Here is a 23495-nt window from a genome sequence, read left to right as displayed (position 1 = left end):
GAAAGGGAACTCAGGCCTCACACTGGAGAAATAGCAACAGGCAGGGTTTTTTAAAAAAAAAAATTTAGCAGGAAAGCAGTTCCACCTGGCTTGGTGTCAGGGGGTGTGTCCTAATAGGCAAATGAGTCCCTGCTGGGCTTTTTATTGAAAAAAGCCTGTTCCACCTGGCTTGGTGTCAGGGGGTGTGTCCTAATAGGCAAATGAGTCCCTGCTGGGCTTTTTTATTGAAAAAAGCCTGTGTGAAACAATGGTTATATCGGGGTGTGTGGTCTAATATGCAGATGAGTTCCGGTTGGGCTTTTTCTACACAAAAAGGCCCTGGCAACAGGATAAATAAGTACCTAAACCTGCCTAGTTTCTGGCTCAGAGTGAGATCCAGTGAATTGGATCTAGCAGCCAGACCCAAATACACTTTTTTGGGGTGGGTGGGTTTTTGTTTTTTTTTGCTATTTGCATGCTTCTGTGAAATGTCCACTCCAAACCATAGAATCAAACATTCATGTTGGCCCATGGGCTTCTTTATATTTGCAGATGCCGCCAGTGGGCAAGTTGTGCCTTTCGCACCCAAGGCTTTGAGGGGCAGCATGCCGGGCTTTGACGAGGGCACGGGGGTCTCAGGAGCTAGCAGGTACGTTCTCGGGCGCTGCTGCTGCGTTTCCATGAAGCCCCCTCACTCCTCCGCCCTGCCTGCATCCAGCTGGTGCTTGGACACTTGCTGGGACGCTGGCTTAGCGTCAGGCACCTGCTCAGACAGCTGGCCAGCTAATAAGCCTGCAAAGAGGGCCGGAGCTGCTTGGGATGCTCAGGGAAGAGGGCAGCATTCCAGAACCAAAGGGGCTAGGCAGAGGCGGGCGGACCACGGGGAAGCCAGGGATACCTTTGAGCCGCAGGCTCAAACTTCATCTGGAAGAAAACAATCCGTGAATTTCTAGGGGGCTCAGGCAGGCCTCCCGCGTCGTTTTCCCAATCTTCACACCTCTTGGAAGGAGAGAGAGGAAGGGCTCAAGCCTTCCGACCCCCCCCCCCCCCGGGGAGGAGAGGAGAAGAGACCTTCAAGAGCTCTATTATTTCCTCTCTTCTCTCCCAAACTCCATCTATACTTGCTCAGCCACCCCGTAGAACACGCAGCCTCCCGAGCCTAAATCGCCTCTTTCAACGTAGGACAATAAAACAATTATCTGCAACTGGAAGATACCAATTTTCCATGCTCGGGGGGGGGGCGGGAAAGTCCAGTTACCTCTTCCAACCCCTTGCAAACAGGCACACAGCAAAATTCGTCAGCCTCGCCCCCATTCCTTTAGCCAGACCTCGCTCCTCTCCCCACCCCCCTTTGGAGGTGATGATCGAACAAAAGAGAGGACTCCTTCGGTCTCTGCATCTAGTGCCCCCCCCTCGCCCCTCTTCTGGCTGTCCAACTTTTCAACTTGGCCCCGCCCACCACTTGATGAGGTCACTCTTCAGCTGTTGTAGGGAAAGATTATTTTGCAGAGTTTTGAATTGGAGGGTAGGGAAAGGGGCTGTTGGGGGGTCTTCTGGCAACGATGAAAGTCGAGCTTTTATTAAATTGAGGCAGCTCTGTTGCCTGCTCCTGCGGCCGGTGCTTTCTGAAGGCGGCTGGGGATGTGGCTTTTGCAGATCCGCCCTTTGGAACTGTGTTGGTGGGAACCCCTTCCCAAACGGGTAAGTTGTTCCTCTAAAGCTGATTTCTTTTCTTTTGGCCTTCCGGGCGTTGTGGCGAGGGGTTCCGAGTGCCATTGTTGCTGGCTTTGCAGCCTGAATGTCCCGAAGAAAGTTCGGGTTTGTGTGCAATTTGGGCATAGTCTAGTCAGCGTTCATCAGGTCGTAGTGCACGGAACATCACCAAAATAACGCTTGGATCGGGTGTGTGTGTGTGTGTGTGTGTGATCTCTGGGGAGTCTGACAGTGGAGGGAAGCTTGTAGGTTGATCCGCGAGATTTTGAGCTTTCCCGGATTTCGGTTGTACCATCTGTCTCTCTGAGCTTTGGTGTTTGGTGAGCTAGAGCCACAGAAGAGGATGAGGACTGGGAATGGGGAATTCAGTCCTCCCATCACTACCTGCCTTTCTGTAGCAGCGTTAACTTTTTCTGTTGGAAGTGATTTTCTCTCGGGCTGCCTCTGCAAATGAATCTGCAAAACTTGAAATGTTAGGGCATTGATTGGCAGCAAGCAATTGCTAATCTTTCCACCCACCTCCCAATTGCTTAGCTGTGTCCCATCCTCCCTTCCCTAATAGCACGTTAACGGTATTCCAAGCTAATTCTTAGGTCTCTGATTCCAAAGGGGATATTTCCATTAAATGCAGCACCATTTTCCTGTCTGGGATGCAAGCCATGGCGGGGGAGGGGGAAGGAGCTAGAGCTGCCTCCGTGTCCATATAGTGTATACACCCGAACAGCCAAGGTTTTGTGACCGGTTGATTTGTCTGCTGGGGGTAAAGTGTGGATGACTGGGGAAGGCAATGGCAAATCACCCCGTAAAAAGGCTGCCATGAAAACGTTGTGAAAGCAGCCTCACCCCAGAGCAGTGTTCTCTCTATGCTGAGTTAGCGTGAGCTAGCTCACAGATTTTTAGCCTCCAGTTCACGCATTTTTTGTCATACCTCAAGAAGGATGACCCCAGAGCACACTAAGTTATGCAGTAGCTCACAATTTTAATGCCAGTAACTCACAAAGTAGAATTATTGCTCTCAAGACTGCAGCTTAGAGGGAACATTGCCCCGGAGTCAGAAACAGTTAGCTGGTGCTTGCAGAGGGGACTACCTTTACCTTTTTGATTTGGCTGCAGACTGAGATGTGGTACATGTGCACTCGCTGAAATGAAATAATTACAACTGAAGATGCTTGAAAGGAGAGAGAAGTGAAGAGGGGCTAGATAAGTAGCAAGCATTAGGGCTTGATTTTTTACCAGGACTCATCACTAGGAATTGGGTCAAGTCTAGGTATCTGTGCAAATGGTGCCCTAGAACACCTACAGAGTGCTTTTCACAGAAGCCAAGGAGTAGGGCTTCCAAAGTAAATGAGCATGACTCCTTGCAAACTTGAGCTCAGAGGCTTCTGTTGGAAATTAAGCACTGGATTGGAACTTCATTGCACTTAATGGATGCATAGCTTTGCACTCTGGACCTCTGCACCCATGTAGTTAACACTTTCCACACTGCTTCCCCTCCGCTTAAAATAGGCATAATAAAGTGATTGTGGGAGGGAATAGTCACTGGCATTAGCTGTTTCATTTATCCTGTACAAGTGTTAGGCTTCCTCCTGTAGCTGGGTCTCCTTTGCTTCTATTTTATACAGTTGAGAAATTTTGAGACACCCTTGTAGCTCTAAGAAGAGTATTGGCAAAGGAAAACCCAGAAATCCCCAACAAGTAAAACGTGAAAAATATTATCAGTGGGATTTTTTTAAAATGCATCACTGGAGAACACAAAGATCACAAGAGAGACAGAAAGTAATCCAATAACCCAGAATACAATCCATACCGTGACACTTTTTATTTAGGTTAGTGCTACTACAAGCATTCTGTGGATTGTGTTTCCTTCTAACTAGCACAGCTGATGTATTCTTTCTGCTCTTGAAATAATGTATATAATCCAGACTTTTCTCTGTCAATTTTTCACTGCCTTTTTGCAAAGAGTTCCTTTGTTCCAGGATAAGTGCAACTGAACTAGGGCCAGGATCTCACAGGGCCAGTTTGTTGGCTGGCTGCTCAGTGCCTTTCATGGGCTTGTAGCAGGGACAAATGCTGCACTTGCCTGCATGGACAATAGCAGGGTCAGTCTGATGTTTCTAGCACTCCTACTGATCATCAGCCTCCTTCCAAATTTTACTTTTATTTTAGAGCCCCCTCCATTGATTGCAGTTTTCCATAGGTGAGACTGACAGACCCAAACTTGGAAAGTAAAAGCAATGCTCTGCAGAAATAAGGAGCATTGGTGTGTGCGGAGGGGGGGTCATTTAAGACGGGGGTGGCCAAACTTGCTTAACATAAGAGCCACATAGAATAAATGTCAGATGTTTGAGAGCTACAAGGCATGAACATCAGATGTTTGAGAGCCAGAAGGAAGGCAAATAGATGGGGGATGTGAAGACAGAAAGAAAGCAACTTTAAATACATTCTCCAAGCTGTCAGCTGACTTGGTTTGGAGAAGTGATTTAAAGAGACAGATGCCTTCTCCAAACTGGCCAACAAGATGATGGGGGCTTCAAGAGCCACACAATATGTGTGAAAGAGCCACACATGGTTCCAAAGCCATAGTTTGGTCACCCCTGATTTAAGAGAAAGTACATGGCAGCCTTTATGATAGGGGAGACGGGGGGGGGGGGAACCTGATTGTATTGCCTTGCCCCTCACCCAACTTGAAATAGAACCCATATGGAAAATGATGGCTACCTTTCCCCCCTGAACGTTGGGAAGAGAGCCCAGAAGTTCTGGCTCCTAGTTGTACCTCCTGCTCCAATTTACTAGGCCTCCCTTTCCCTTCCACAGCTGGCGATTGGACCCAGGAGTCCTGGCCGGGGACCAAGTTTAAACAGTTGTTGAATTTAGATGTTATTATGGACTTCCACGTCCCCATTTCCCTTGTTACCCCCTGAAGCTTCCTAATGTAGGGAAGGGATTATTAGTTGTATGCATAAACCTTGGCTTGGGTTTGGTATAATGGCTGCCAGATTGGGGGCAGGGGGAGAGATGATGTAGATTGTCAATTCCAGCTGTTTTGGTGGGTTGTTGGTTTTTTTTTTTAAGATTAGTCATGCTTTCCATCACTTAGGCTATATGACGAGCTTAATCCTTGGGGAGCGGGATGGGAATTCAGCTGCTAGGAATCTGGGCAGGGGGAGAAGCAAGGAGACTCTAGTGTAGATTTGGGCAGAAGGGAAGCAGTCTTTTCATTTCTAGTTTGGTGTCAGACTAAACTGAAGCCAAAGAGTAGTGGGAGGAACTGTAGAGATCCGGTTCTTTGTACAACCCTTATTAATGCACAAATAACACTTTTCCAGGTGATCCCTCCTGTTTGGATGGCCCCAGAGAGCTGAATGGGCATCCTGTCTGCTGACCATGGATCCTTCCTCACTGCTCCCCCTAGTCCTAACTCCTGACCCCCGAGGTTTCAATCAGGGGGCAGCAGAGCCCAGTGAACCTGCCCCGGATCCCTGCAGCCTCCTGTCAGAAAGACACTATGAGGTGGTTCCCTGCGTGATCTGTTCCCTCTGCTGCATTTTTGGTGTTGTCTATTGCTGCTTTGGTGAGTAGAGGAAAAGGGAGTATTTCCCACATTCTTATGCCCTTTCTTTAGCTGGCAATAGGCAGACTTGAGCAAGTAACTCCCTGTGGTGCAAAGCTGCCCCTTCATCAGCATTGAAATACTCAGCACAATTGATGGAAGTACTTTTGAAATTTGAACTCTGTGCATATATTTTCCTATCAAGTTAAGCTCCTCTAATAAAGAGAAGCCCTGCAGATGGAGTATAGATCTGAGTACCATGTTCACATTGCTTCAAAGTACTGTACTCTTCTGAATTAAAAATCATTAGGGTCTGTTAGCACAGCCATGCAAGATAGTTCAGGCATTTTTTTTCTAGCCACCTAGCTTATGCATACCTGCAGTAGTCCTTTCTTGCAAGAGGGCAAAAAACTCTCTCTTTTTTCAGTTGATAAAAATTCCCTTCTAGGAGCCTGGAGGTGAGTCTAGCTTGCCCCAGGTGAGTAGCCTGTACCAGCAGTGTGGTTAGCTTGGTATCCAAGCAAGGAAGCTGCTACTTTTATCAATGAAATAAGTACATTTAGCCAGTATGTCCTATTTCTAAATAGAGATCATTTATTTCTTTATTTACCTAATTTATTTTTTAATTAGTTTTATTTACACACACAAAACAATTAACAACAACAAAATCATATGATAACTCATATTCAATATAAGAAATGATAGTGTTGTGTTTTGGTGATGTTCCAACCAGAAAAAAACAAAATGAGAACATATATAAACCAATAAGAGAAAAGGCATGGATAGATAAAAAGGAAGAAAGAAGAAAAGAGGTGTGGGTGAGTGCTTCCACCCAAGTTGACTGAGACTTTACATATTTTTCATTGATTCCATTTCTGAAGAATTGTATCCTCTAATATAACTACTCTGTGCCTTATTTTCAGGTAAGGGTCTCCATTCATTAAAGAAAATTCCTTAATGAGCTTTGGTCTGGAAATTCCATTAAATAAATTCTAAAGCTGTTCCAAGTTACATTAAAGTCATCTTTCTTTTTAATTTCATTTGTATCCAGCCTTTCTCCCCAAAGGTGGCCTAAACATCTCCTCCATTTTATTCTCACAACAAACCTATGATGTAGGTTAGGCTGAAAGTGGGGGACTAATTTTAAAAAATCATTATATGGCATTGTGTGCAGTATAGCCAGGAGATCGTAGGACTGTCTGGCAGCCTGAAGCTCTGGTTCTTTTTTTATTTTAACATTATGCAGCAAGCTAGGCTTATGGGGGGGGGGGGCTGAAAGAGCTTTGACTGACTCAAGGTCACCCAGCTTAGCTTCAAGTGGAGGAGTGTGGGATCGAACCCAGTTCAGTAGAGTCCATTGCTCTTAACTACTACACCACGCTGGCTCCAATGACTGCAGTCTCCTCCCCTCTTCCCATTTCTAGCTCAACATCTCCCAGTATTCTTCCATGGCCAAGCATGGTCAAGTGGGGATTTAACCCTGTATCTTCTAGATCCTAGTTCAGTGCTCTGACCCCTAGACCATACTGCTTCTCTGCATATGCGTACCACATGCCTTTTAAAAGCTATGTCATACATCCATTGTACCATCCTTAGTCATTCTAACTCATATTCATGCTTCATGCTTCAAAGTAGATGTGCAACAGAAGAGTATGTATTTTTTGTTGAATAGAAATAACATTCTATTTAAGGGTATATATTTTTGTTCTTGTGCCACATGAACTCAGTATGTCCCCATCTGCCACCTTTTAACAGTGCCCCCCCTGCTTATGGCTGCTGCTTGGCATCTCCTAGAGCCTCCTAGGGGTAACTGGAGATCTCCCACTATTACAATTGATCTCTGGGCAACAGATCAGTCCACCTGGAGAAAATGACTGTTTTGGATGTTGGACTCTATGGCATTATGCCCCAAACCCCGCCCTCCTGAGGCTCCACCCCCCAAATATCCGAGTACTTTCCAATCAGAAGGTGGCAATCCTACCTAGAACCTTTATGGACTGAGCTCCTTGCAGAGGTGAGGGGAAGTGCTGTTCGTGGAGGTTTTTAGGAAGTATAATAAAGCCATCAAAGATTTCAGGTTTTCACGGCTGGTAACATCATAAGGGTTTGTAGAATCTTTCGGGATCAAGTGCCGTGTTCTACTGGAGAAAGTTTTCCTTCCAGACGTTTCGTTCTCAGCTGCGGAGAACATCCTCAGCGGCGTTGCAGCCGGAGCAGGCGCTCAGACCTTCTTGGCTGCTGTGCATTGAGTGATGCACAGCAGCCAAGAAGGTCTGAGCGCCTGCTCCGGCTGCAACGCCGCTGAGGATGTTCTCCGCAGCTGAGAACGAAACGTCTGGAAGGAAAACTTTCTCCAGTAGAACACGGCACTTGATCCCGAAAGATTCTACAAACCCTTATAATAAAGCCATTTAATTTGCAAGAGTATGCCATATTATTTGAATTGCAAGGCATTGTGACAGGCCCTGAGCCCACTTACTGGGGAGGGCAAGGTAACAATCAAATCAATAAATAAATCCTCTGGTGTTTTAATGACTATTAGTTATGCTTCTGTTATCAGGAGTTTTTTGTAGCAAAAGCCCAGCAGGAACTCCTTTGCATATTAGGCCACACCCCTTGACATCACCATTGGGTCATACAGCAGGAACTCATTTGCATATTAAGCCACACCCCTGACACCAAGCCAGCCGGAACTATGTTCTTGTGCTGGAAAGGCAAGATAGATATATTTTAGTTTAAGACATTTGGCAGAGTCTCAGTAGTGTCAGCAGTGATTTTCTGTGTGGGGTCTGGTGACTGGCATACTACACAACCCTGTCTTCAAAATACACGTTCCCAGGGGTTTTTTTTGTAGCAGGAACTCCTTTGGATATTAGGACATACACCCTTGATGTAACCAATCCTCTTGGAGCTTACAGTAGGCCCTGTAAGAGCCCTGTAAGCTCTTGGAGGATTATCTACATCAGGGGTGTGTGGCCTAATATGCAAAGGAGTTCCTGCTACAAAAAAAGCCCTGCACATCCCCTTCTGTAAAGCTTATTTCAGATGCTGTAACTCTGTATATTCTTTGTTATTGTCGGATATATTTATTTTTATTTATTTTTATTTACGTTAAATTTATATCCTGCCCATTCTGTACAGACTCAAGCTGGTTAACAGCATAAAATAGACAGTAAACAAAAACAATATTAAAACAATCAGATAAAACAATAATATACTCCAGTATGGGGGTGGGGGGATGATTTGATACACTCCAGCAATTGATACAATAAGTTCAGACAATAGGTATGATAGGTGTTCAGTAATGTACTTAGTGAGTAGGTACAGTTTGAGTGTTTGAAGTAGTACTTACATATTAGACTTTAATCTTGGCTATATTGTATTGTTTTAAATTGAACAAAAGGCTACTTGGAAGGGCTTTAGCATTAATTACATCTGATATGTTCCCTACCAGGTGTAAAATTTGGATTGTTTTAAAACATCTTATGAACTATTATGATTCAGGCATAACAAACATATGGGAATGGATGTATACAATAAATTCAGATTATGAGCTCTGAGTACAGTATCATGCCAGCTTTGATGGTGTCCCTCTTCTGGTTTGAATGGTGACAATTATACATTTCTAAAATTAGTTGTATGTCTATGAGAAGAAACAACTTTCCTGACAACAGCCACTTAGAATTGTGACTGTCCTGTCCTCAGGTCATCACTCTCCCTATGAAAACAGTGGGGTTTTTCCAAGTGGCCATGTATCTATCAGTCAGATCACATATAGACAATAAGTGCCACATGTTTTACAAATGGCTCTGCAGAGAAAAACAAATGCAATGAGGAAGCATCATCTGTTGCAAGTAACAAAACATTGATTTTTTTTGGCTAGGAGTTCCCATCCTTGTTGAACCTGTGGACACTTTGGGAATTTTGAGAACTGGTGGCAGGTATCACAAAAGCAAAAAAAGGCTGCTGTGGGGGGGGGCATAACCAACCACAAAATGGCTGTCATGAGGACTGTAGCCAGTCACAAAATATTAGGAAGTTACAGGCCAGGTAGTGTGATGTAGTAGTTGGTTAGTCTTGGATTAGGACTGGAAAACCTGGGTTCAGATTCCCACTTTGCCATGGAAGCTTGCTGAAGAACATTGGCCAGTCACTCTCTCTCATCCTCATCAACCTTACAGAGCTGTTGAGGATAACATGGAGGAGAGGAGAACAGTGTGGTAAACCACTTTGGGTCCCCAAGCAGAGTACAAATATCTAAAACCAAGTCTCCTATGGATAAAAGCAGCTGCTTCTGAATAGGTGCTCCCTATAAATACCTCCTGCTTTAGTGAGATGGAGGAATGCCAGGATCAGCTGTTTGCTATGGTGAAGAAGGAAGCAAGTATCAAAGGGCCCATGTAGGCACCGTGTTGGGGATCTAGGTGCCATGCAGAAATAACATAAAATGGGTCCCTGCCTGTAGGCTAGCAATATCTTATAAGGAAATCATAGAAGAGGGGACTAGGAAGGGAAGTAGGGAGAGACAGGTTCCTGCTTTTGTTGTATTGAGTGGACTTTTTGAGCTGTGCCACTTCTGAGGATGACTTGTGGCCGCCACTGACTGGAATACTATTTCCTATGAAGGAAGCAGAGCATTCTGGGATATGTTGCTGAACATTATGCTGCTTTTAGGCAGACAAAAGGAGAGATTCTAAGTTTCATCTTCCTGAAATATAGTTCCCATTTTGCTGAAATGTCCATCTGATTCAATCTATTTGCCCCAAAGAGGTCTTTGTGTAATTTTTGCTGCCTGTTTTAGTTTACTGTTTTAACACTTTTATCTATCATTGACTATATATTGTAACAAGTTGTTGATTCTGTCTCCTGTTGTGATCTGCCCTGAGCCTGAATAAAAACCTAAATAATGAGGGCAGAATAAAAATCTAAATAAAATAAAGTCCCCCTGGAGTCCCTAATTTCATTTACTGCTTTAAGAAGCCACAAAAAACTGCATTATACTCTGTCTGCCCCCTGTCCCCCCCCCTTCCAACATTCAGCCTACGCTTCAGAATAATAAACAGCTGAGCTCCAGTAATGATAACAAGAACAGGGTGTCCATGCCTGGTCTGTTTCAAATTACAAAATCAAGTAGCCAGTTGCCTCACAGTTCTGATGATGATAATAAGTCTGTGTGGTACAAAAACCTTCTGTTCCCCAAAGGGAACACATTTTCTACAAGGTATCTTCTCATGCCACATTCTCTGTGTTTAATATAAGATGTTAACTTGACTCAGTAATAAGAATGGCCTGTGATACGTCAACAGCCACTGTCTTAACCTACCCTCCCTGGGAAAATAGGACCAGCATTAAATATCTTCTGCTAATCTTGCTGCTTTTGCTGTCTATAGGTTACCGCTGTTTCAAAGCCATCATGTTTCTCTCAGGCCTGCTCTTTGGCTCAGCTGTCATCTTCCTGCTTTGCTACAAGGAACGGATCTTGGACACGCAGTTGAGCCTGGAGGTCAGCGCAGGCATTGCCCTGGGCATCGGAGTCCTGTGTGGCTTAGTCACAATGTTGGTGCACTCAGTTGGGTTGTTCCTGACTGGGCTTTTGCTTGGCTTGCTATTAGCCACCGCTGGGCTGGTGGCTACGGAGCCTTTATATGAGCTGCCCAGTGCATGGGTCCCTGCTGGATCTCTTCTGGGCTCTGCCCTCTTGGGTGCTGTTTTGGCCTTGCGCTGGCAGAAAGCCTTCACGGTGCTCTCCACAGCCATATTTGGGGGTGCCATACTCACCCTTTGCTTGGACTATGCCGTGGAGAACCTGGCTTTGGGCCGCCACATATATGACCGCCTCCGTCTGGCACCTTCCTCTCCGCTCTGCTGGTGCGGCTGGGCCGTGCTGGCCACCTGGCCTGTCCTTGCTTTGATGGGAGCTCTGCTGCAGTGGAAAGTGACAGCTGAAGGTTTCTCCCATACAGATGGTGAGTAGAGGGCTCTGGGGAGGATCATGTCTTGTAGTGAGGGAAAGGCAGGTAGGAGAGAAGATGGTGCAGGTCTGTTAGTTCTGTCCAAGAGCTTAGTTCCTGTCTCCTCTTTATTAAATTGCATGTATCCCTTGGGGGAGGATAGTGTTAACAGTGCTGTTTTGTCAAATGCTAAGAATTTTGAAGGAAGTGCTTGGGGAGTGACACTCTGGGAATTTCCTGTGATCTCTATGCTATATCATAGACATGGTGAAATCCCTGATGCCAATGCTATGGAGGTCATTTTCCAGCCATTTTTTACTCTTGCTTCTCAACTTCAAAAGGGTGGGGCATTCAGACTGAGGGTGGGGGTCTGCCCCCCCCATGGGAGAACAAGTGGCAAACCTACTCAGATGGTCAAGGCGAATCGTAAAGTCATGGAGGTGAGCAATAAAGAATTGGTGTAGGTTCCATATTCAGGGATGAAGACTAAAGGCTGCTAGGAAACCATAACAAGAGATTTGTGGGATCATACTAAAGATCAAACTAACAGAGCACAGTTGGGGTAATGAGATGCTTCTATGGATCAGGGTGGATTAAATTAAATAATCATGACAAATGTTAATTTATTTAATCAGTTTTCCAGGATACTGCTTTTTATTTTTGCAAAATGTTTACAAAATGATGTTCAATGTATATTATAAAAACTATTACAACACCTATCTAAAATAAGAAATATGAGAGAAACTAAGATAATATTAAATTTAACTGAGGCAACCCTAACTAGCTTACTCAACTATTATTCTTTAAAATCAGTTTCTTGGTAGTACAACATTAGTAGCATACTTAGTTATTTAGATATTTCTTAAATAGTAATGTATACTATTGTTGCTTGAAATGTATATTGGTTTTAGAACAGAATAAAACCTTTAAACAGCTTCAGAAGATACACTATAAGTGTTTTATATATTATTTTTGCTATTTTATTTATTTATTTTATTTTATTATTTATATCCCGCCCTTCCCACCAAGTGGCTCAGGGCGGCTTACAACATAAAATCCCACATAAATTAAGTTTAGGTATTTAAGCAGTTAAAATAATTAAAAACATTTAAAACATTTTAGAAAATGTGTAATACATGGCTTATATTTAGGTGATGCTTGTAGCCCTAGAGAAATTTCTCTTGCTGCTTGCAGCCATTATGGTTCTTAGCAGATGAGTGCTGGTTTACATCAACACCGACTTCTGTTCTCTGTGCTGTTCACCTATGTAGGGAAATGAAGTAGGGTTGCCAGCCTCCAGATGGGTCCTGCAGATCTCCCACTTTTACAGCTGATCTCCAGCTGGCAGAGACCAGCTCCCCTGGAAAAAAGGGCTGCTTTGAAGGGTGGAGTGTACCATGCTGAGGTTCCTCCCCTCCTCAAACCCCACCCTCTCTCTGATCCACCCCCAAAGTCTCTAGGTATTTTCCAACACAGACCTGGCAACCCTAGAATGAAGTCTCAGAATGCTCTTCAGACCACAGGTGGAAGATCATGTTTTGGAAAAAAACCTTCCCCATCCAGAAATACCATAAGTGCAGAAAACAGCTGGCTTAGCAAGCAGACTGGGTGGAACCTCTTCCTTGCTTTTTGATGGATTTGCACTGTGAAGTTAGCACCCACCATTTGCTACTCAAAAGTGGTGCAAACCTGTCTACCTCTTTGTTTTCTTTTCCTGCCTTCCCAAATCAGGCCTGAGTCTGCCGCAGAAGGCACAAGCAAGGGCTGTTAGTAGGTACTGGTTAGATAGAAGGTAAACCTCCTTGTTCTCTGATATGTTCAACTACACTACTATCACTATCAGGTGACTACTAAACATAAAATAGGAGCAGAGGGTCACAGCAATGAGTGACAACCTGCGGAGTTGGTCAGTCCCAGGCTCCTACTATCAAGCCAATAAAACATACATAAACTGCTGTGCTCCTTTTCAATGCAAGAGCTACTCCGAGGTGGTTTGCCATTGCCTGCCTCTGCATCCACAACCCTGTTGTTCCTTGGTAGTCTCCCATTCAAGTACTAGCCAAGGCTGCCCCTGCTTAACTTCTGAGATGTGATGAGATCAGGCTAGCCTGGGCTGCCCAGGTCAGGGCATCTCATTTTATGCCAGTGTTTTGTTTTTTTAAAGAAGAGCCATTTATTTTAGTCGAAATGTAAAAAAAAAAAAAATCAAAAGTCTGATTTAAAAAAAAAACAATTTTTTTCTTATGCTTCTTATGAGCAGAGCAGAAACGCTTCTAAGCATCAAATGCTTCTTATGAGTAAGGCCCAAAGATAACCACCCTCCAATTGCTTGCCTCCAGTATCTGGAACTTGGAGGTATTCTGCTTCTGAACATGGAGGCTGAAGTGGCCTTTCATGGCTAGTTGCCCTTCGTTTGTTCTCTGAGTTTGATTGGGGCTGGGGAGTAGAATTCTGCACTAGAAAGATCCCAGAGCTTATGGTCTCAATTCTGCAATCACACAGCCATGCAACTTCTATAGTGTGGTATGCAGATTATTCAGGACTATTTCCTCTTTGCAGAATGTGATTGCAGAAATCATGCTTATGCACTTTAGGATCTTGCAGATCATTTTCTTCTTTTTCAGTCTTTAGAAGATACTATTTTATCTTTTTTCAAACAATGAAGAGATCTAGAGTTTTTATATTTTGTAAAAAACCTGAGATTTTCAGGTCTTTGAAGGATGGAATGTATCCATGGTATAATAGCTGTGAACTTTGCTGAGAATCAACAAAGATATGATTATAAGGCTATGGCTATAAGGCTGTGGACAGTGACATTATTGTTAAATTATTTCCTATTGATGAAAGGAATCTGATTTTATTGTCACTTGATCTGTAAAAGGAGTCTTATGACTGTTAACATTGAGACACACAGTATATTTTCAAAATCTGTACTGGTTCTCTGTTTCCAGTGTATTTAGCTTTGCCTGGTGAATCAACAAAGCACTGTAAAAGAAGAAGACCGAGAGACTGAGTTGTACTATATTCCCCTTTCCCATCTCACACTTTGTATTATAAGAGCCTTTCCCCACCCAAACTACCATAGCTGAAGGGGATAGTGTCCCCCCCACCCACCCCCACCTCCTAGAATTGCCCTGAACTGGAAACCCCAGCTGAGCTGCTACCTTGAGGGGTGTCAGTAGGGATAGTGTCCTCTGTTCTAATGCCTCTGTCCTCTCATCCAGTGGTCCTTAATCGGCGACAAAAGCAATTACAACTGTTGCGGATTCGGCAGCGTGAAGCCAAGAAGAGGCAGAGCCAAGCTCCTCAAGAGGGCTCCTACCGGCATAAGCCCAATGCTGTAAAGCGCTGCGCAGGAGATGTCCTTGCACCAGTGAGTGGCTGACATGTGCATTTTTTGTCCTGCAAATATTCCTGATTGTAATCTGCATGCATCTTATGTCCCACATCGAAGTGTCCTTTTCTGGGGAAAATCTTCACAGTATCTTCTCTAGACTTCACAGCCCGATTAAACATTGTCGGCTTAATATCATAAGGCCGGGGACAGCTTTTGCTGAGATATGTCCACCATGCCTTTTTAACTGCATGTTGAAGTTATGGTACTGTATTTTTTATGCTGCCAGTTGTTTGGGTATTCTTTTTTTATTCCACTGTTTTAATATAATCATTGGTTCAAGCTGTGTTAATGAGCACTTTTTCCTGTTCTATTGCTTCAGACCAAAACAAGGAGAGGTTGTTTTGCTTTGCTTCCATGAGCTGCTTCAGGTGTATTTTTTATGAGGAAGTTGCTAAGGAAAGACATTAAAATTAATGCCCTCTGATCTATTCACCTTTATCTTCAGTCTGTTCGCCCTTATTTTCAGTGTATGGGAATTATAGTTACTCATTGCCTTTAATGGGTTTATAAGGGCATGACTGTATTTAGGATTGCCCTGCACATGTACCCTGCACATACTCAAGGGTGCCTTTGTGTATGTTTTTGCTCTGTTATTAGTATTCCAGGATTAAGTGCTTCTGTTGAAAGCTCAGGAATTTGGACTGAGCCCTGTCACAAATTAATTTCCAGCTCTTCAAGTAAAAACCTCAGTTCTGTAGGTGAAGTAGCCACAATGGAAGGCAAAAATAACACAATGGTCACAAGACAGTTTGAGTTAGGGGAAGTCTTCTTCCAGATGTGGATTGATTTACAATATCCTTGAAAGCTGTGATAGGATCCACATGTTATTGGATATTATGTTGTGATCATGCACCTTCTGAATTTTCTGTGCAGCCAGGAAAATCTAGAAGATTACAGGATATATAATAGTACAGTGTCTAACAATGTGTGGATCTCTTCTGAGTCTGCTGGTAGGCACCTGTCTGGAACATATGTTAGACCTGTAGCCTACTATAGCTCACAGGCACACCTCCTAGCACATATCTGTTGTGTGTATAGAGATGTATATTGCATATATAGGTAGGAAAAAATGTGTTAAGAGTCAAGCCACGTTTAATGTGAGAGAAACTGCACAGTGCACACAGCAGTTTATTTCAAGGAATTATGATCCCCCATTACCAGTGCATAAACTGATGCTTCTCTCTTCCTTCATTCCCCATGCTAAAGAGTTATATCCAGAGCCTGCGTGACCGCCAGCAACTGGGAACTGGTACATCGCTTAGTAGTCTGAGCACCAATGCACACACTGCTGTGGATCTGGATTATGACTGTGGCTCTACTGTGCCCCTGACCACTCCACGGGGCTGCCTCTGAAATGGATGATTTCTACTTCTACATGTGCCTTAACCAGGGACGCACAACTCAGCCCTGGGTTCTGAACATTTTTGTCCTTTTTAGATCCCAGTACATGGACCGCTCTTAGCCTGTGCACACACACTCCTTTCTCATTTTCTGTCTTTTTAATTGTTCTGATTGGGTGGATTCACTTATCCATGTCTCTCGGTTATTAAGTCAAAATAGAAGGGTTTTTTTTAAAAAAGCACATTAATTTATTGCCAGTTAAGGCAAGTGAAGGAAGAAAGCCAGTCCTCTTCTGCAGGGCATTCACAGCTGCCTTTCAAACTATGCTGCCACAAAGCATCTTGTTTTGGGTGGCTGTCCTGAATTTTGAAGCTGGCGTGGTCTCAGCTATTACCCAGATTAAAGTGAGCCAGAGACATCCACCCCCTTCCTTTGCATGAAGGGGTTATTTGCCCTAGTCTGCAGCAGATCGAGAACATGGTCTTGAGTATCTTCTGACCTAAATTTCTTTTTTTTAAAAATGCCCTTGAAGAACCTTTTTCTCAGGGGTGTATCAGCTAGGCAATAACTTGAAATTGTTCTTTGCACTGCAAGTGTATGGGGTAAATTGGCCTGATCTGTGGTGTTTTTGCAATACTTTGCCATTTTTAAAATTTGGTATAAAAGAATTGTGTGAGAATATTCAGTTATCCCTCTCACTGGGCAATTTGGTTTGCCTAGAAATGGAAAGTATGTGTCTTTTTTTCTTAATCTGGATTAAACGCCAGTCCACACAGTGCCTTTTTCAGTCTAAACACAGTTTTCCCTAAACGGAAGTGTTTTTTTGTTTGTTTGTTTAACTTGACATTTGGTGCTTTTAAGAAATTTTGGACAAGGATTTAAATGAATCCTTTTTTGTTTTTACTTACACTTTTAACTGTAAACTAACTACCCCAAATCCTGAACTGTTAATCTGATTTTGGTATGTTCTGTATTGAAAACTTGTTTGAGAGACCTTTTTTATTATACCAGGTTGTTTCCTGTGGAAGTTTTTTGTTACCACTGTTTATAATTCTTGTTTATAAAACTGACAACAGATGCATGTGTACTGTGTAGTCTTATATACATAAGCAAACTGATAACAAGGTAAAATGGCTACCCCTGTGTTTTCCATATGGTGATCATCCTGCAAGTATGGCGTCTTTTCATTATTCCATTAATCCTTTTAGCCCAGGTTTCTCTACACCAGGGGGCCTCAATTTTGTTCAGCATTTTTTTTTTAATTTTGGGGGTGGAGAGTGGGTGCCACCACAAAATGGCTGCCATGAGTCGCTGGAAGCAGTCACAATGTTGGAAAGGTCACAAGCCAAGCACCTTCCTACAATGGAGGCAGCTGTCAAAGCCCCCTTGTCCCATGAGAAGACTTTGGAATAAAAATAAATGAATAAATAAATAAATAAGAGAGAGAAGGCTTTAGGGTGAAGGTCAGGAGCAAAGTGCACAAAACTGGGGAGTGAATCCTCACAGGGTAATGAGCCACCACCAGCCCCCCTAAGTTAACCTTTAGCTGAGAGACCAGGTCTCCAGGTGCTAATCAAAAAGTCAGCCCTTCAGGGTAGGACATTGGCAAGTTGAGTTCCAAAGACAACTAATTTAGTGGCTGTAGCCAAATTAGGCCAAGGTACTGGGTTTAGATTGAAGCTACCAAACCCAAATAACACCACAGGAGTTTGATTAATAAGGCTTAGTAAAATAAATGAGTTGAAGTATACAGATATAAGAGCAGTGCCAAAACAGGGAAGAAAATAATAAAACAGAATAGCTAACCTGGAACACTTAGACGGGCTTTTGTCCTTTGATCTAGATATTACCTGCCCAGACTTAAGATACAAAGTCCAGATAGAACTCTATAAAATCCCTGAGCAGGTGTTCTGGCCACACAAGGCCCAACCTATGGTCAAAGGATGACTAGAAGTACCAAATTAGAGTGAATTAACATGCTTTATGTCAGACTGCGTGGAGTTGGTCTGATCCTGTCAGGTGTGTTGCTAAGATATGACCACATACCTCTGCAGCTAGCATGTATTCACAATCAAGTGACCTTCTTGCATTTGTGTCTGACTTCATCTCATCCCTTATCTCTAGAAACTGCAAATCAATATGACTCCAGCTTTCCCAGAAAGGAGCCTTTAGGTGTTGAAACTAGGCCCCAAAGCCTGAACCAAACTTTGAAAGAGGAAGAAATGGCTAAACAGAGCCAGTTATATGATAATATCTGTTGCTGAATGTCTCCTGTTGTCTTCTGAGGTACTGAGGTGGAGGACAGCCAGGAGTAGCTTTTCACTTTGGGGAAGAGAGGAACTGTCAAAAAAATGGATGCTACACCCTGACTTGGATAGTCCAGGCAAGTCAAAGTTCATCAGATCTCAGAAGCTAAGCAGGGTTGGCTTTGGCAAGTACTTGGAAAGGGAGACCTCCTTGAAATATCAGCACTCTGGAGGTGGGTGCAGGCTTTATTCAGCCACCTCCCTGAATATCCTCCAGGTCCCCAGTAGGGGTTAGTCACTAGACGTTGTCATGGCTTCCTGGTGCGCACACACGTTTTTTTTTAAAAAGGATGCATTGATGGATGCCACCTTAAGGATCATTGGTCTAGTCTGAGTAGCAGTAGCTTTCCAAGGCCTGAAGTGAAGACCTTTCCTGTTATGTGATCTCCAGTTTAACTGAAGCTGCTGGTGTATGCGTGTCTGTGTCCTGTCACTGAGTTCTAGGGCCTGTTTTGGGCATAGCCTATCCTATGGTAGAGCCCCATGGCACAGAGTGGTAAGTTGTAATACTGCAGTCCAAGCTCTGCTCATGACCTGAGCTCAATCCCAGCAGAAGCTGGGTTCAGGTAGCCAGCTCAAGGTTGACTCAACCTTCCATCCTTCCGAGGTCAGTAAAATGAGTAGCCAGCTTGCTGGGGAGAAAGTGCAGATGACTGGGGAAGGCAATAGCAAACTACCCCGTAAAAAGTCTGCTGTGATGATATCACCCCAGAGTTGGAAATGACTTGTGCTTGCACAGGGGACTACCTTTACCTTTTTATCCTATGGTGCCTCCTGGAGGGCCAAATAATAGCTACACCATTGTTTTTTTACAGAGCTGTAGGTGATGCAATGGAGATATTTTGCAGCATAATATCACTGTCCTTTCAGCACCTGAAGCTGTCCTGATGCAGAAGCCAAGTTCTCCTCACACTTCAGGGTAGATACCTCAAATTTAGATTCTTTCAGGGTGCAATAGAAGAGCTGCAAAAGGTGTGCTGCATGCATTGAGGGTGGGACATCCCAGCATTTGACCAACTTAATTCAGTTCTTCACCCCTTAGGTGGCAAGAAATCTACCTCTTAGGGCCTTGTAAGGAACAGCTTTCAGCCCCTTGCAGTTGTATCTCCAACTAAACAGAACATCTGTTATTAACTGCAATTTCGTACCTCCATAAGATTCATCATTTTACAAGGTCCCTTTAACTTGCAAGCCATGTTCCATAGGCAGTCTGTCTCCATATCTGCACAAGGAGAAAGACTGTTTTAAAACATCCCTGTGAAGGCAGGACTAAATTCTTAACCTACTAGGGAAAAGATATGGAAGTTGGGCACCTACACATATTAGAAACCTTTGATCCATTCTCAAACAGATTTTACATGTTTTTGAAGATAAACCAATCCTTAAATAGTGTGACTTTTTAAAAAAATTGTATCAGAGCTGGAATCATGCTGCTTTTTTGTTGCCTTGGTTCATTTTCACTCTTGCCAATGCCTACCTCTTGGTGGTCTTTCTTGCCCAGACACAGCTGCCAGTAAAGGAATGTGTGTAACAAAACCTGCCTGTGGGCAAGAGCCTGGAATTTTCTGTCTGCAATGGTAGTGGAAAGAAAACCACAGGGGTTTTGGTGTCCAGTCTGCAAAAGGCAGACTAGCAGCTGCCATCCTAGCCCCTCAGTTTGGAATGCCTTCCCCTTTCCAGACCAACTCCCATTTGCTACGTTTTCTACTCTGATGCTACAGGACCTGGTCAAGAGCCAGCTATTCCCCCTTAGCAAAAAGGTGTGCTGGATACTTAGTTTTGGACAGAAATATAAAATGCCTTTGTAGTGTGCACTGTGTTAAAATTGAACTTAATTGAATTTAAAATGTATTTAATTCATTTGTACCCTGTCTTTCTCCCCAATGGGGACCCGAGGTGATTTACATCACTCTTCTATCCTCCATTTTATCCTCCCAGCAACCCTGTGAGGTAGGTTAGGCAGAGTGACTGGCCCAAGGTCAGCCAGTGAGTTTCCATGGCATCAGTGGGGATTCAATCATAGGTCTCCCAGAAAGTAGTTGGACATACTTAACAGTTATACCACACTGGCTCATATGTGTGTTATGATGCACCAACAATGAAAAAAAAAAAAAATCCACAAGCACAGGTTCATCAACATAGCATTAACATAGCTGAGGAATCCACATAGCCTGCATCTATCCTGTTTTTAAATAAATTTCCTTTTCAGGTAAGTTCAGATTTATTGTTCTTCATCTACAAATTTATCTGATGAAGAAATCAATTTTGAAACAGGATGGATAGCAGGTTCCTGTAATAATTATACATGCTATGGGTGTAATGTCCCTCTTTGGCTGTGGGTTCCCAGGTTAGAGTACTCAATCAGGTACCTTTTCTCAGGTCCATTCAGCAGAGACAAGCTGGTTCAAGACATCAGCCATTTGTTCGCAAGGAAAATACTCCAACCACCAACATCTTCAGCTAACATACAAAACTGCAAACTGAAACAAGAGCGCCCCCCAACAGGACCAAACTGAATCACACAGATATTAGGGGAGTAGATTGTTCCATTACATACAAACATATATAGAATAAATATACCACAATGTGGGTTCCTCATCTTTGTTACTAAACCTGTGTTCTTATAGGTTTTCTTTGGCATTGTTCAGTCTTACCACAGTGTGTGCTGCAATGGCATTTCATATTTCTGTTATCATTATACTCTTGTTCCTTGGTGTGTGTTGTGCTCTGTGGTTTTGAGCAGCTTCTGTGTTGGTCCCCTCATCCCTCTTGAGGCCATACAAGCATGAAATCTAGGCTCTCTGACAGATGTCCCTGGCTCAAGCTTTCCCAGCGAAAGGGCTCTTTTGACAGTGGGCAAGAAGAAAGGGTTTTATCCATTTTAATTAGTATCGATTACTACTGCATTTGTGCAATTCTGTTGACTGCCTGTAGGAGATAGTGACTGAAGGCTTCTGGTGCAGAGGTGGGATGAATTACTTACTTTGTAGTGGAGTCTCACCATAGGGTTTTCTAGGTATGAGATGATCACAAGTGGCTTACCATTGTCTTTTTATATGCTGTACTAATCAGGGTTAGATGAGTGTCACTATGAGTATTGGCTACGAAAGATCTTCCACCAATGTCACCTTCCACTTATGCTGCTGCCCAGCAGCTACCCTTCAAGGATTCCTCCACTTCCATCACCGTTGGTCATTCTGTTCTGTTGATGTGGCCATTGATCCTCGAAGGAGGCAAATGTTTGGTGTTTCAGCTGTGTCCATTCTGCCTTAAGTGACTCTGCTGGGAGTTCAGACTGAAGAACGGTACGCTCCTTCTATCTGGGATGATCGTCCTCTTCCACTGAGTGCACAGCTTCAGGAGAGATGCACCTGGAGCAGTGAGGGAGGTAGAGGACACCTTCCTAACCAGCTAGATCAGCCAAATCAACCCTGGCAATCAATGGGGTGACAGATGTTGCATCCAAATTTCCCTCACATCCATTGCTGGAAGTTTAGCCTCTTGACAGAGTCTAAACTCCTGACTGCATTGCTCTCAGCTTTTCTGACAGACAGACCTTCACACACGTTAAAGGTGTGCATCCAAGTGGGCCACGGCCCTCATTTTGCAAGACCTGAGCAAGACAGTTAACGATGGCACATTTTGGAGGCCATAGGGTTGCCAAAAGTCAGATGCAACGCGACAGTACCACACTTCCATGCAGAGTTGAGTCTGACTGGAGAATCGGCTGATATCTGGCAAGCAGCCTCCATTTCAGATGAGCATTTTGGCATCACAGGTGCCATTCATTGTTTCTTTGGCTAAGGAACCAGCCGTGCAGATGAGAGCTGCTGATCCTTCTTCTCTGCTCAGCAGATAGATGCAGATGTGGACTTTGCTTCAGAATGCAATATGAGTTAGCTGTTTTGACAAGAGGGGCCTGGATTTTGGCATTTTCTACCCCCACCTTCCGCCAAGCACCTGACTGGCATGATTACTGAGTTTCAGAAACAGCCGTGTGCTTGTAGCCCATGCAACCCTCCCTGGAATTGGTTATAAGAGAGTTCTATACAATCTGGTAGAGAAATGAGTTCTGGAGAGGTATAAACCCAACAGCTTGCTTTGTGGATTAAGAAAGCTACACTTTGCCTTCTGTGGTCCTATGACTTAAGCTTCTTGAAAAGCTTTTAAAAAAGAAAACCCATTGTCCTAAAACCATTTTGTCTATGCTAGCATTGTATCCTCATGCCATTGCTGGGGGAAGAGAGGACTGAGTCAAATTTCAGTGAGGATCAGGGGCGACTCTGCCACAAAGAACCGCCATCTATAATATTATCTAAACTGGCAGAACCAGCGCCAGAACAGTTTTATTGCTGCCAGATATATATAATGTAACTTAAACTATGTATTTTAACTTAACTAACTGGTTTTTATATGTTTAACTTTAATTGTTTTATCTTTAATGTCTTTAATGTTTTATCTATTTATGTTAATGTTGAATTGTTGTTAGCCGCCCTGAGCCGCCTAGGCGGGGAGGGCGGGATATAAATAAAATTTATTATTATTATTATTATTATTATTAAGCAAATTAGGCATTTGCCTAGAGTGGTGGCCCTTTTTTTGTTCAGTTGCACAGTCGAGTCTGACTCTTTGTGACCCCATGGACAAAGTCATGCCAGGCCTTCCTGTCTTCTACCATCCTCCAAAGTCTGCTCAAATTTGTGTTTGTTACATCAGTAACGCTGTCCAGCCATTTCATCTTTTGCAATCCCCTTCTTCTTTTGCCTTCTGTGTTTCTCAGAGGGGCTTATCTTCCAGTGCCATATCTTTTAGCCTTTTGTTACTGTCCATGGGGTGTTCTTGGCAAGGATACTGGAGTGCGTCGCGTTTCCTTCTCCAGTGGATTGCATTTTGTCTGGGATCTCAGCTGTGGCCTGTCCATCTTGGGTGGCCCTGCATGGTATAGCCCACAGCCTCACTGAACTGCACAAGCCCTCTCCAAATTGGGCATCCCCACTGACTTGGGCCATGGCCAGGCTGTGGACAGAAGGCAGGAAGTGCTGCTGCCTTCGGCTGAGTGTATGTGTGTGGGGGGAGTCCAAAGAGTTCCCACTAAGCTGAGTTGTCTCACACTTGTTCACCCCCTTCCCTTTCCAGGAAGGCAGCTTTCCCCCATTGTGCTTGCTTTCTAAAGTTTTAATCAAAGAGCTGGATTGTACTGTATGGTCGATATTCTGCAAACTGGTTTCATCTGTATTTCTACTTCATGAATTCCAAAG

At 43.7% G+C, this 23495-nt stretch overlaps 1 protein-coding gene across 1 annotated transcript; it reads left to right on the top strand.

Annotated features, from left to right (window-relative positions):
* Window positions 1-1443: 1443 nt before the first annotated feature.
* On the top strand, window positions 1444-17008 carry LOC132581257 (transmembrane protein 198-like). The gene is made up of 5 exons (XM_060252428.1): window positions 1444-1680; window positions 5019-5263; window positions 10633-11208; window positions 14418-14566; window positions 15797-17008. The coding sequence occupies exons 2-5, from the start codon at window positions 5077-5079 to the stop codon at window positions 15941-15943; spliced, it is 1059 nt and encodes a 352-aa protein (XP_060108411.1). The 5' UTR covers window positions 1444-1680; window positions 5019-5076; the 3' UTR covers window positions 15944-17008.
* The last annotated feature ends 6487 nt before the right edge of the window (window positions 17009-23495 follow it).

Source organism: Heteronotia binoei, chromosome 13, assembly GCF_032191835.1.
Source record: "Heteronotia binoei isolate CCM8104 ecotype False Entrance Well chromosome 13, APGP_CSIRO_Hbin_v1, whole genome shotgun sequence".
Classification (NCBI taxonomy): domain Eukaryota; kingdom Metazoa; phylum Chordata; class Lepidosauria; order Squamata; family Gekkonidae; genus Heteronotia; species Heteronotia binoei.
This window is presented reverse-complemented; position numbering and strand designations above follow the sequence as displayed.

Coding starts and splice junctions, on each gene's coding strand:
- LOC132581257 (XM_060252428.1), top strand. CDS start 5,077: ATGGATCCTTCCTCACTGCTCCCCCTAGTCCTAACTCCTGACCCCCGA. Junction 5,264..10,632: donor TGTTGTCTATTGCTGCTTTG/GTGAGTAGAGGA, acceptor TGCTGTCTATAG/GTTACCGCTGTTTCAAAGCC. Junction 11,209..14,417: donor AGGTTTCTCCCATACAGATG/GTGAGTAGAGGG, acceptor CCTCTCATCCAG/TGGTCCTTAATCGGCGACAA.